This window comes from Aythya fuligula, chromosome 1 (genome assembly GCF_009819795.1).
Source record: "Aythya fuligula isolate bAytFul2 chromosome 1, bAytFul2.pri, whole genome shotgun sequence".
NCBI classification, from domain to species: domain Eukaryota; kingdom Metazoa; phylum Chordata; class Aves; order Anseriformes; family Anatidae; genus Aythya; species Aythya fuligula.
Genome location: NC_045559.1, coordinates 74,513,037 through 74,527,421, shown reverse-complemented (window position 1 = coordinate 74,527,421; position 14,385 = coordinate 74,513,037). Strand labels below are relative to the sequence as shown.

The following is a 14,385-nucleotide window of genomic DNA, read 5'->3' as shown; positions in this document are numbered from 1 at the left end:
TACAGCTGCACTTTTAACATACAGTAACCTGTTCATACAGCACGTTCTGGAATCCTTTTACCCTAAAAAGGGGGAAAAGGGGGAGGGAAAACTTTAAACTTATGACTGGAATTACAAAACTTGGAAGAAATAGGCAAAATATGTATGTGTTTTAGGGCAGATTACTTTTCTTCAAAAAGAAAATAGGCAAAATATGTCTGTGTTTTAGGGCAGATTACTTTTCTTAAAAAAGAAGTCCAAACATCCAGCACAAGCCTTGCTGAAATGGAAACAAAAAAACAACCCTGACCTCTTATGTTAGATATGGACAAACTGATTAGAGTATGTTAAGATGATGAGTGCCAACCTTAATGGTCTGGTCTAAACCACACTGGAGTCAATAGAAACACTTCAACTTACTCAGTGCAACTTTATGCACTTCATAAAAGGTAATAATTTTACTAGGCTACAGATTTTGTTATTATCCAGGAGTTGAATACAATCAAGTCACTTTTTCTTTCTGTGATGACCAGTTCAAGTTGTCACACAACAGTGCCTCAGAATCTCAACTTTCATCAAGTTAAATCTTATTAAATTTATAATATAAATAATACCCTAAATGTGAGCACACAGAACTGTCTGAAATAGCTGTAGATCTGGATCAGGCCTTCATCGTAAACATGTATGAGCTGACAAAATGCTGCCAGTACATCAGGCTTTCTTACCACAGTCATGAAATTAAACTTCTTTGCCAGCACTCACTACTTACCAAGACAGTTGTGGCCATCATGAGCTAACATGAACCCATCGTAGCAGGTACATCTGTAGTTGCCTGGAATGTTGATGCACTCATGGACGCAGCCCCCATTGTAGAAGTCATTTTCACACTCATCAATATCTAAAACACAAAAGGAGGATAAAGAAGTTTTTGTAAATAGAGAATCCTATGAATACAGGAGAATTCTCCAGCCAAGCATGATCTTTGAATATATGCATTCTCCTAATCATTCTATATACTTATATTGCATACTCCATCCAATAGATGGCTCAGGGAATTACAGGTAGATTATATGAGGATCATAAGAGACTGAAATTCAGCAAGCTTATACCTAGAACACTCCTTCCCAAATTAACTTTAGTATCACCACAGGAAACAATTATATATTTTTAGAAAAATTTTAAGTGATTTTGTTATTATTTTATATTTAAAACATACTTTTCATTTTCTGTTTAAAATAATCAAGCAGACAATGAGTTAAACCATACTATTAATACAGTGTAATAGATAAAAGTATGACCAGAAAGTCTTCTCTGCACAAGGATGACTTGATATATTCCTGATAACACATAAAGCTGTTTTTATGTGCAATGAATCTTGAAAGGCACCATTTCTGAAATAGCTGTCACAGTCTGCTGAGCTCTGTGAAGTTGCTCTTGATAACACAATGCAGTTTTGTCCGTCTCTTTCCCTTTCCCCAAAAACCTCCTAGATTACTTTCTCTGGGCTGTGTTATGCTTCCAGGATATATCTGGGAAGTCCCCCACAAGAACAAGCGCTGACGATTTCGCAGCTTCTGTCAGCTGCCTGTAGAACTCCTCATCCGTCTCCTCATCCTGGTCTGGAGGTCTATAACAGACCCCCACGAGGATACTTGCCTTGTTGGCCTTCCCGCCGATCCTAATCCATAGGGACTCAACCTTATCATCCCCAGCTTCAAGTTCCACAACATCAAAACACTCTCTGATATAGAGAGCCACACCACCACCCCTTCTGTGCTGCCTGTCCCTTCTGAAGAGCCTATAGCCAGACATTGCAGCACTCCAGTCATGAGTGGTCCCACCATGTTTCCGTGATGGCAACCAAGTCGTAGCCTGCCTGCCGCACAATGGCTTCTAGCTCCTCCTGTTTGTTATCCATGCTGTGTGCTGTGTGTAGATGCTCTTCAGTTGGGCCATTGCCTTCTCTCCCAGCTTTGCCATTGTTCCCCTTGGTACAGCTCTAACAAGCCTCGTTTCAGCCCTTTCCCCTTCTTACCTAGTTGAAAGCCCTCTCAATGAGCCCCACCAGCTCCTGGCCTAGGATCCGTTTTCCCCTTAGAGATTGGGACCCGTCTGCAGCCATCAGGCTGGGTGCTGAGTAAAGCACCCCATTATAAAAAACAGACAAACAAACAAACAAATTCTCTGTTGGCACTAACCTCTGAGCCACATGTATATCAGGTGGGCTTTCCATGCCCTCCCTGTACTCCTCCCTGCCACCATAGGCATAGACAAAAACACCACCTGTATTCCCACTCCATCCACTAATCGTTCCAGTCCCCTTAAGTCCCGTTTGATAGCCCTCAGGCTTCTCTCTTCAGTGTCATCACTGCCAGCCTGGACTATTAAAAGAGGATAATAGCCAGAGGGGCGAACCAGGTTGGGAAGCTTTCTGGCAATGTCCCTGACCCTGGCCTCAGGGAGGCAGCAGACTTCCCTATGGGTAGGGTCAGGCTGACAAATAGGGCCTTCTGTTCCACTGAGAAGGGAGTCACCTAAAACACCCTTCTTTCTGTCTTGGTAGAGGCAGTCCTGAGGCATGGAGTCGACTTCCTCGCCCTAGGCATCCTCCTGGGTAGACTTCCTACCTCATCCTCACCTACTGGTCTCTCAAGCTCCAGGGCCTCAGATCTGTTGTGTACAGAAATTACAATGATAAATGATAATGATACAGTCTTCTAAGAACTTATTTATGCTTACTGCATTTAAATAAGACAGCAACTCCCAAGGCCAGAGCTGGATATGTACAACCACGTTTTCAGTTGCCAGTGAGCTAAGTTCTGATCATCCCTTTCTGGAACTGGTTTGGGAAATCTTGAAAATCCACTGCTTGTTTTAAAAGATAACATTATTGGGAGAAAAAAAAAAAAAAAAAAAAGATAAAAAGAAACTTGCTTACTTGGGGGTACAACTAACTGTACAGGTTCATCTGTCTCACAAGATGAAAGAAGCTTGTATGCTATAGTGTACATTCTTCTGGAAAACAGAGGTGAATCTTTTTGTTACAACCTGGAACTCTTTTTCAGCAGCCCTAGGGAATGCAGCAATGTCATACAATGCTATTGTCCTTCTCCATCAGCGTGTTACTTAAAGGGTACATAAAGTACAAGTCTAATTATTATATAAGCATCCAATAACTTTTTAAAATTCTAGACAGTTATCTGAGAAAATCTTAGCATTTGATAACGTGAGGAAGTGCTGTAATTTGCAATCACTGTATTCGAGTCATAGGAAGAGAATCTGAAGTTTTCTTTTTTACATGACCTAATTCTCTTTAGTCTGGCAGAACCTGTATCCATCTTATACAAACTGACTTCTTTCATTATTACCGCTGAGACTCTCAGCAGACCAGATATTTGTTTTATTTCTGTATTCTGCAACAATGGGATAGCACTCTCAGAAGTCTCACAAAGCCACTGTGATTTATAAGCCTCCAGAGAAGCCGATCTTCCAGCAGCATATACAACTTGACTAAGAAATGTTCAAAATAAAATAAGAGCTTATCTCTTCTGCTTCCAGCTTTCTGATTTCAGCAGAGTAGAAGACATCACTACGTAATAATTAACATCCAAAATACAAAACAAACTGTAAAACAGACTGAAGAAATGCTTGTTCCCATTTTGTCTAAACAGTTTCAGCCTGGTATCATGAAATTTGCTGTGCACTAACCATCTTTTCCAAGCAGAAGGCTGCAGAGACATTATCCTAGGAAAGTAAAAAATCTACCTCCAGCAAAATCCATTCCCAGTCTTCATGAAACCAGTTGCCACTCATCACATCCTCAAATGTCCAAAAATCCTTACAGTACATACAAGAAAATGTATTTGTCAGCACAGCTACAGATCATTGTGGGCAAGGCCACTGAAATCAAAGGAAACCTCTGTGTGGAGTTGACACATTTTGGATCAGTGTCACAGCTGAACTGTCAAAGATGCCTTATGGCCATTAACATGCAAGAGGAAGAACGGCTGAGCCCTGAAAGTTAATGAGCCAAATTCAGCTTTTAGTGTTGAATTGCACAGATTTCTATAGAAAATTGGGAAGCATGCATTGTAACAACCTTTATCTTGGCATCTATCAAGGACATAAATCCCAACATTCACCATGCAGCAGAACTTCAAAATAGGAGTAGGATTGGGTAAAACATGGGTTCATTTGAAACTTCTTCTAGATTACTAATGTAAAGGAAAATCTGGAGTTAATTTAGTAAACACAAATTATAATTGACTTTGAAAGGAATAATTTATGTGCTTGGACATTTTAAAATAAATAGCCAAAGGAAGTTGTCTGCCCTCATCAATGTCTTCTAAACCGAAGAGCCATGAACAAAACTAAGCATACAGGTATATTACACAGATGTAGGGTATTTCCTAAAGCAGTTGGATCTATAAAACAGCTAGAAAAATAAATATTAAATTCTTTGTAACTGTACTTCAATGGACAAATCTCTGTATTTTTTTGGTATCTAAAGAAAAAGATATTTCTGTTTTCATCTTTATCTATTAATCTAGCTGCTTTAAACAAAACACTGCCAAGGGGCATTATGGAGACGTTAAATAACATTGCCTTTGAAGACTTGCCAAAGGAACCATGTTTTTACCTTCATGTTCCATGAGAAGTTGCTACTAGCCCTTGTTTCACCTACAGAAGACAAAGCATACCACTTGCAGAATGGTGTATTATCAGCAGTTTTATGCATATTGCCTGCTTCTCCAGAACTGGTATGCAGCAAAGAACACTGCGAAATGCTGGAACGCTTATTTCCATGTGGTAACATTTTGCACTTTTATGGCTTCTCTCTTAAAAGGCCTTAAAAATTTTTTTACTGATTCATTACTGAGTTTGGTCACTGTTCCTCCCAGAACTAATGCAGCATCTTCATTAAAAAAAAAAAAAGCACCATACTACCTTCCAGTTCTTAAACAATTAAGAATAAAGCTACAGTGTGAACATAGCTTTTTTTTCATATGATTGGGAAAGACGTGACTTTGTAATATCTAAAGGTGAAATGCCCTGGGGTGAAACTGCAACCCTACAAAAGTCAAGAGGCATTTTTGGCATGGACTTTGTTCAGGACAACATTTTTCAACATTTTTTCTGGGATGTATGGTAAAGAGATACCAGAGACAAGATCAGCAATTAAATTTCTTGTTCCCACTAACAAATTCAGAATAAGAAGCAGTGTAGCATCAACACTGTTACTTTACTTTTAAGGAAGTAGGCAGAAATGTAGTATCACAGAATCACAGAATTTCTTGGTTGGAAGAGACCTCAAGATCATCGAGTCCAACCTCCGACCTAACGCTAACAGTCCCCACTAAACCATATCACTAAGCTCTACATCTAAACATCTTTTAAAGACTTCCAGGGATGGTGACTCCACCACTTCCCTAGGCAGCCTGTTCCAATGTCTAACAACCCTTTCGGTAAAGAAGTTCTTCCTAATATCCAATCTAAAACTCCCCTGGCTCAACTTAAGCCCATTCCCCCTCGTCCTGTCACCAGGCACGTGGGAGAATAGACCAACCCCCACCTCACTACAGCCTCCTTTGAGGTACTTGTACAGAGCGATAAGGTCGCCCCTGAGCCTCCTCTTCTCCAGGCTGAACAAGCCCAGCTCCCTCAGCCGCTCCTTGTAGGACTTGTTCTCCAGGCCCCTCACCAGCTTCGTCACCCTTCTCTGGACTCACTCGAGCACCTCGATGTCCTACTTGTAGTGAGGGGCCCAAAACTGAACACAGTACTCGAGGTGCGGCCTCACCAGAGCTGAGTACAGGGGGACGATCACTTCCCTAGGCCTGCTGGTCACACTGCTTCTTATGCAAGCCAGGATGCTGCTGGCCTTCTTGGCCACCTGAGCACACTGCTGGCTCATATTCAGCCAACTATCCACCAATATTCCCAGGTCCTTCTCTGCCTGGCATCTTTCCTACCACTCATCTCCCAGCTTGTAGCTCTGCTTGGGGTTATTGCGCGCCAGGTGGAGGACCGGGCACTTGGCCTTATTGAACTTCATACAGTTGACCTCAGCCCATCAGTGCAGCCTATCCAGATCTTCCTGCAGAGCCTTCCTACCCTCAAGCAGATCGACACATGCACCTAACTTGCTGTCATCTGCAAACTTACTGAGGGTGCACTCAATGTCCTCATCCAGATCATCGATAAAGATATTAAAGAGGACCGGCCCAGCACTAAGCCCTGGGGAACGCCACTAGTAACCAGCCTCCAACTGGATTTGACTCCATTTACGACGACTCTTTGGGCCTGGCTATCCAGCCAGTTTCTAACCCAACGAAGCGTGCGCCAGTCCAAGCCAAGAGCAGCCAGTTTCTTGAGGAGAATGCTGTAATATGCAAACTGACAAGAATACAAATAAAGTCCTGGATCATAATCAGATCAACGTCTGATATATTTTCATGGCTTTTGCAGTCCCCAAATCTAGTCATTAAAAACAATAAAACCACATTATTCTCACATGGGAACATTTATATATACTCTGTTTCTTTAGCAGATTCTACATTAAATATACTTTCAGGAGTAACACACACCCTGGATAACCTGAATTATGTAAGCTATTTGTATTTCCCATATTGAGTCGTACTTTCCTTAAAAAGAGAACCATCTCTAGACCTAAAGGCCAGAAAAAAAGCTCACAGAAGTTCAAGACTGTTTTGGTTAAGTGCAGCCCAAATTTGCTGGAGGTTCAGCTCTCTTTGGAAAGCATGCAACCAGAACAAAACAACTAAAATAATAAGATTCTCAAGGAGTTCCGCATCAGCAAATTTCCACATGTTCAAAATTACTTGAAACCTTTCAGTGTTCTGCTCTTAACATTTGCAAGAGTTCAAATTTATCATTTGTCACATCCGGAAACAAATCTGGCTCCTTCTGATATATATGTATTTTAAATACTCAAAAATGCTAACATCTTTTTTATTTAGATGTTGTGACCTGGGGAACATTACGATCTAATGAATCAAAGAGGAACACACTGCAGTTTTTATGGCTTTCAGGTTGTCATGATATTTTCAAGACGTCTGTGCCCAAGAAAACTGTAAAATTTGATAGCCATTAGGACTACTCCGAAAGCCAAAGTGAAGGGTGAGCAGGATGGGGATGGGGTAAAACCAGAAAATACAGTCTGAGGTTTCTCAGTGGGGAAAGAAAAGAGTAGAACAGGTACAATAGGTTGTTTAGTATGAGGGTTTCTTGCAGTTTAAATCCCTCAAGTGCCCTTCTACTTGTTCTTCCAGTGTTTTCCATGTTAGTACATCCCTGAAGAAGAAAAAAAAAAAAACTCAATTTTATATTATATATATTTATTTAATGTATTTATTATTTTTTATTTAATATATTTATTATTTTTATTTAATATATTATATATATATATGTGTATATATATATATATATTAAAACAGCAGTAAAATGAAAATGTCATGTCAACTTAATGGAGATAATTTGGATGCAATCTGTGGCATTGTTGGGGTGTTCTTCTGGAAGACATCTCATACGGTTTCCCAGAAAACATCAAGTACTCTGTTGCAGTTTTATTTGCTTCCTCTTATTATGGGAAGGCTGAGCATAAAATTAATCATACTTTGCATCTTGTTAAAGTCCCTGTCCAAAAGAGGGGGAAAAAAATGAATCCAAACCAAATTATGCACGGGTATAGCCACATAGTTAAAAAGATTTTTAAAATGCAAACAGCCTCAAATTTAAAACATTTAGGATGCACTTGAAGAGTAGATATCAAGCCATTAATCATTGTCAGTAAGGTGGGACTTTCTTATTTTCTGTTTTTTTTTTTTTTTTTTTTTATTATTATTATTATTATTATTATGTTCTTCTCTAACAATAATTATCTCCTTATTGTTAAAAGTTGTTAGAAATCGCAAAGAATGAGGATGACCTTACAAGAGTCACCTTCCCTTCTTGAGGAGGAGATGCACTAACTGCATCTCACAAGCCTTCTCTAAGGAGGCAATTGAGTATATGAACTTCTGAATTTATCAGCTGTAGAAAAATAGGTGTGTTTAGCAGTTACTGTTTTGTAAGGTTTACTTAATGTTCTTCAAATATAATTCAGCATACAACAGGAAAATTAAAGAGTCACATCCGAAGCTTCTGGTAGCTAGACACGGTTGTGTACCCAGTGCTGTAAATAGAGTTCCACTGACTCAGATCACATATTAAATGGAACAAGGCTGCAGACTGAAAATCCAAACTTTCTGCAGTAGCTGCATGGTTATATTTTACATTTACATTTGACAGTGAATGACTATCACATTCTTTATTCATTGATAAGAAATACAGTCTCTGGAAACTCCCCTTCCTTATATTTTTCTTAAATTCACTTTACTTTTTTCAGTTTTCCCATCTCTTTCTTATGCACTTCCCTCCTTTCCCTCAAAAAATTGACTCCTAGTTCAGAGTCAAAAGAAAGTTTTTAATAACTGGGCATTTTAATACTGTAACTTTGCCTCTGGGCATCAGATTTGATATACTCTTCTAAATGAGAGCAGAGAGAAGAATCTCCCCTTTGATTCTTATCTGCACTTTGGTGCAGGTATTACTGCTTCAGTGTACACGTACTTTACCAAAGGAAAGTTATCATTGAAGTACAGAGGATTCAAAATTACTTTAAAAACAAAACAAGAGCAAATAAACAAAAAACCCACAACACCAAACTTAATGCTGAGATTTTGCATGCACTTGATGTCATTTGCTGGCCAGATAAATACCTTTTTTGGTGATACATTTAACACTCCAGAAGCAGGAACAAAGAGGAGATTGAATAAATAACATGGAACATTCTTCATTTAGGACTGTGCAGAGTTTTTGACTGTTTAATTGATAAGTCTTCCTACTGCATTAATATTAGGTTTATAGAGCACTTTTTGCCATGAATTACTTCTGTGGGTCTAAAGTCTTTGGATGGCTACAGTCACTTATGGAAAAAAGTCTTCCATTAAATAGAATATGAATAGAAAACTTATTATATACATTTGTACATTATGTAAATTTATAACTCAGTATTATCTCTATGCCATTCTAATCAGCACAATGGGAACTGATTTGGGACCACTGAAGCTCCATTCATACTTAATATAGCATTTTACCAGATTAAAAAAAAAAAAGAAAAAAAGATGCTATCCTGCACCAGGCATCTTGAGCTCTCGATTATAATTTATTGTGGTTTCACATTTTTCCTAACTGATATTTAAACAGATTCACTACAAGTTCTTTGAACTGCAAGTGAGATACTCAAATAAAGATGGATACCTGCAGAGCACATAACATTTTAGAGTCTGTCTTTATTTAGTGGCTGCCATGCCTGACAAGCTCAAACAGAGAGATTTCCTGTTCACAAGCTGTTATGAATGTGAAACATGACATTTGACAGCATTTTCCCCACCACTTCTAAATCACAGACATTTCCACCACAATTCCCTCTTTTAATATCATGAGGAATGTTTGCTTCCACATCTAATCCTGCAAGTTCTTGGAGATCTAATGGGAGAATATTTTTGTGTGCCTTACTGCCACAACTGGTGTGCATACATCCTAACAAGCATGGTTTCGGTAAATCACAGCAGGAGCTTATTCCTAGACCTTCAAATTGAAATATGCATCTAAAAACTTTGAGGAGGATGTTTAAAAGTGTTAAAGTCCCTGATTCACACTGACATCATTCACTTATGTTTTTCCAACCCTTCTGCACATCTTCCTCATTTGCCAATTCTTTACCTCCAACCTTCCTTTGCATTTCATTCTTAAATTCCTGTCCATCGACAAAAGGAAACAATACCAAGCCTCAATTTTGAACTAAATTCTCTTACTACCAGTCAGTGAACAAACATTAACTTATTGCCCAAGAACCTTCATGTCAAAGAACAGAAGGTAGCTATTCCTCCTTGCTTATTTCAGAGTATGCAGCAGATCACATTATAGTGTAAAATGGAAGACTTCTCAATACCATACAGCTCATGCTTCATGCTTCCCTGGCAGATTAACACTACTTCAGCTTCAGATTGAGACAGATAAGGCCAAAAGAGCTTTGAGGAGCTATCCTGTAGTGATTTTCAGCAGTTTAACAGTCTTGAGGAGCTTTTTATGTGTTCCAGCAGATTTGCCAATCATTTAATAGCAAAGTCAAGTCTTCTGACAGCAGGGTTTCCTTTTCAAATGATTTTTTCCGTAGATGCTTTAGCAGTATCCTTTGGGCTAGTGCAGACTCCTAGCTGAGATCTGTTCTGTCGCACTGGTTAACCAATTAGGAAATACAATGTACTTTACATCATGTAGAATTTTTAGAGTATAGGGCTTTCTGTCATCCTGTATTATTTGATCAAACTCCCTATTTCATATGGGATGTGTATCAGACTTGAAATATACCAGGCTTACAAAAGAACTTCCATGTGTATATACCATACTACTAATCTATCTATAAGCAGAGCAACTCTTATTGCACACACCATGAAGCTGCTGTGAGAGAGTCACTGTACACACTCAAATGACCTGTTCAGTGCTGCACTTCATTTCAACATTAGAAGAAGTCCGATAGCTACTTCTAATGTGATACATAAGGGTCCCATTCATGTCCTCTTATAACGCTGGACCTAATAGTTATGAAACCCAACAAATTAAATCTGCATATTATTTTCTCATCTGTCCCAAATGCAGACAAATCCAAATATTTCCTCAACAACATCCTTTATGAATATAGAAGGCCTCCCAGAATTTTAGTTTGCAAAGAGCACTCTGTAGAGGCTGCCACTCTAAGGCCTTCACAAGTGTGAAGACAGTAACACTTTCCCTATTAAAAAGTAGCTGACTGGAGGACAACTTAGATGATTAAGGCATAGATCCTTCTTTGTTTCAGAGTCATAATTTTTACCACAAATAGTTTTTCTAACTGCAGAACTGTTTATCTGGACTAGGAAGGTCCACATGATAGTAAAACAGCTGTAACATAGGACATACTGCAAACAACAGTATGGCTCATTCATTAAACTCAATGAAACAGAAATCCCACATACCTTGTTGAAATTTAAGACCCTAAAGTAATTTAGCAAGAGTAGTACATTAATACCTGCACGTTGACTAACTTCCAAATCAAATCATTTTATATTCCACTGTTCTTATGAGGAGATGGTACAGGAAATTTCCAGTTTTCCTTCTATTTTCTATGGTGCACACTGAGTGTAAGCCTGTCTAAAAAATATTTGAATGCTCTAGCCTAGATACAGATGCAAAATCTGTATATAATTTATGCTTTCAGAAGAGTGTTTTTTTTTGTTTTGTTTAGTTTTGTTTTTTTTTTAAAGTTCTTAAAGATGCTGAGTCCTGCAAGGAAACAAATTGAGTAAAATTTTCTGAGATGCCACTACAACTATAAGAATTGTCTTCTCTATGAGGTTATGTATTTGCTTCACTCATTTTTGTCTAGCACCCTTCAACTTTATGCACTTCATAGAAGGTAATAATGTTACTAGGCTACAGATTTTGTTATTATCCAGGAGTTGAATACAATCAAGTCACTTTTTCTTTCTGTGATGACCAGTTCAAGTTGTCACACAACAGTGCCTCAGAATCTCAACTTTCATCAAGTTAAATCTTATTAAATATATGATAATATAAATAATACCCTAAATGTGAGCACACAGCACTGTCTGAAACAGCTGTAGGAGCTACTGGAATCAGAAGTCAGTGGATTTGAGACTGTACAATCAAAAATTATTTCCAGGATGCCAAAACATTCGGAAATTTTGCTGCAGAGCTCAGAATACTAGTGCACCCCCTGAGCTTCATAACAACAATTCTATATTCACAATATGTAAAGTGCCCGCAGTGTAGCATTGCTTAGGTACAGACCAAAAATTTCCTTTTATTTTTTTTTCTTTATTTGGGAATATGGCCCTGGCCAGTAACAACAGGAAACCCTGGATGATGATGATGGTCAATGCAAAAGGGTTTTATTTTCAAAAGAATATTAGAATATTACATTAATGTAATTTCTGACAGTTCTAAAATTTTATTAACAAAAATATAAACATCATTTATGTAAGCTGTCCTTAGTCTTCTAAAAAGTGATACAGAAGTAGATCTTGTGAGCCAAAGCTCTATTTATAACCAGAGGCAAATAATAATAGAGAAAATCTGAAAACCTACAGTAAACAACTTTTGTTTTTTTAACCTGTGGATGTGTAACCATCGTTAAGCAGAGACACAGATATGCACACTGTGACCACCAGCATGGAACCCATCAGCTCTTTCCATCATTACCCTTTATAGGCTCATCAAAACATTCCCTAGACTCACTGGCCAGTACAGAAGTAAGTGAGAGCAGGGGCTCTCTGAAAAGGAACTAATGAAGCTACACACTCCCCTTTGCCTGAGACACAGGGGTGAGGATTAGGCAAGGCCAGGGCAGGCTGTACAAACACATATTTCACAGTGAGGAAAATCCAGGAAAAGTGGTAAGGATGAAATTTAAAGTTCAACTGTGAAAAACACCATTGTTGACCTGTGAATCATCAAATATTTTCAATTATAAACTGTGCTTGCATCTGATGTTTGGACAAGAAAGAAAGATAGAGCAAACAGATGCAATAACTAGCTCTGCCAAGAAATTAAATATTTTGCTCCACTGTTCAAATATCCGTACTAGAGAGTACCCAGGGCTTCTAGTGCTGTTAAGGCTATCCAGTGTAAAAAAATAATGAAACAGTTTGTATTTATAGTCTGTAAATTTTCCTTTTGTAATTTTATATAATTATATTTGTTTGTTACTTTTGGGAGGATGTTAGGTAAAAGAACCAAAGAATAACTACAACTTCTGTATAGTATTCAAACAGTACCATGCATTTGACTGACCACATTACGGCAAACTAATTGTACTGCCTTCTTCCCCAGTAGCAGAGCCATAAAATTGGGTAAGTTTATACAAATATTGTTTGTGTCCTGTAAACTTATCCCAAATACTGATTTAGATTATTTATCATGGAAGGCCTTTTACAGCAATGCTCTTTTATTATGAACAGATAAGCAAAACGTAGCAATCTCTTAACTAAACACTTGTTTAACAACCCAGTAAACAGCTGGTGTTTTTTTGTTTGTTTTGTTTGTTTTTCTTTTTTAAATTGGACAGCTTATATAAAACTAGACTCTGTATAAAACTAGAAACTAGAAAAGTCACTTTTTGAAATGTTCTTGATGAGTTTTCCATGCTCCTCTTTTCCCCTTCCCATCTTTCTAGATAATAATTTTTAAAAGCTATGTCTGGTGTATGTTCATAGCATTTCTAAGACATATAAACAAAAGTCCGCAAGAGAACACATTATAACATTCTTAGTTATTCATTGAAAACAGGGCACCAGGCCTAAACAGTTAACTCACCCATGATTAATAGAGGACTTTACCCCCAGTAAAAGGCTCAAAATTAAAGGGGTTTTAGGTGTTTATCAATGGCTCCTGGTTTAACAATGTAACCATTTAAAGTTAGATTAAAGGTCCAGATCAAACTTTTTAAAGGACCTGTTTGTTTTCCACAACTGACTTAAGACTCTTCTTAATGAAGTCTCATTTTCAGAAAAGCAGGAAGGCCAGTCATTCTGAAGATATTATTTGCCAAGCTGAAAAATGAATAACTTGTTTTGTAGGGTTTGGCCATCATCATGTAGAGACAGGTGATGTAACACTTGTAGTAAACAACTGTAGGTAGGAGGCTCACAAGAGGCAGGTGTATATGACTACCTGTTCGTATGCAATTCTTTTCCAGCATACAGAGCATGGCTAAACACCTATCTACCAACTGTGTTCTGTGTTGCAGCAAACATACTCATTTTCCATTTCTATTCTGAAAATGACATTAAACCCAATGATTTGGATTAAATTTCTGGCTCTAGAAGTCTCCAAATCACTAGGTGCAGATAATGGTTATATCATTCTTCCATGTTCAGTTTTTTATAGTCTACCCTAAGTGTCCACTGTTGACTGTTGTCAGAGACTTCACATCAACCTAGACAGATCCTTAGTCCAACTCTGCTTGGCCATCTTACACATTCAAGATATTGAAACATAAATACACATGGTGTGTGGCATGGGTAAATAACTGGAGTTATTTGAACCCACTGTAAAGAGCCCTGATTTTATTTTTCTTCTAACAGATATAAATTAACAATCTTTGTATGCTCTGTCAGCACAGAACATACAACTACACAGTAAGGAAAAAATATGATGAAAGCTTAAAAGGTTTTCTGAAGGTCTGACAACTAAGCAAAGGAAACTGACATTCAGGAAGGTCTGTCCATCTCCATAGCTGGCAAAAGTGACTTTTGTTCAAAGATACTTAAATGCAAGTAAATG

At 38.0% G+C, this 14,385-nt stretch overlaps 1 protein-coding gene across 2 annotated transcripts in view; it reads right to left on the bottom strand.

Annotated features, from left to right (window-relative positions):
- The window catches only part of SCUBE1 (signal peptide, CUB domain and EGF like domain containing 1), a 213,261-nt gene that overhangs the window by 181,910 nt on the left and 16,966 nt on the right, over positions 1-14,385 (bottom strand). For both annotated transcript variants that reach the window (XM_032204498.1, XM_032204508.1), the window contains exon 3: positions 749-877. In XM_032204498.1, the coding sequence (XP_032060389.1) occupies positions 749-877 (129 nt within the window). The remainder of the gene's footprint in view (positions 1-748; positions 878-14,385) is intronic.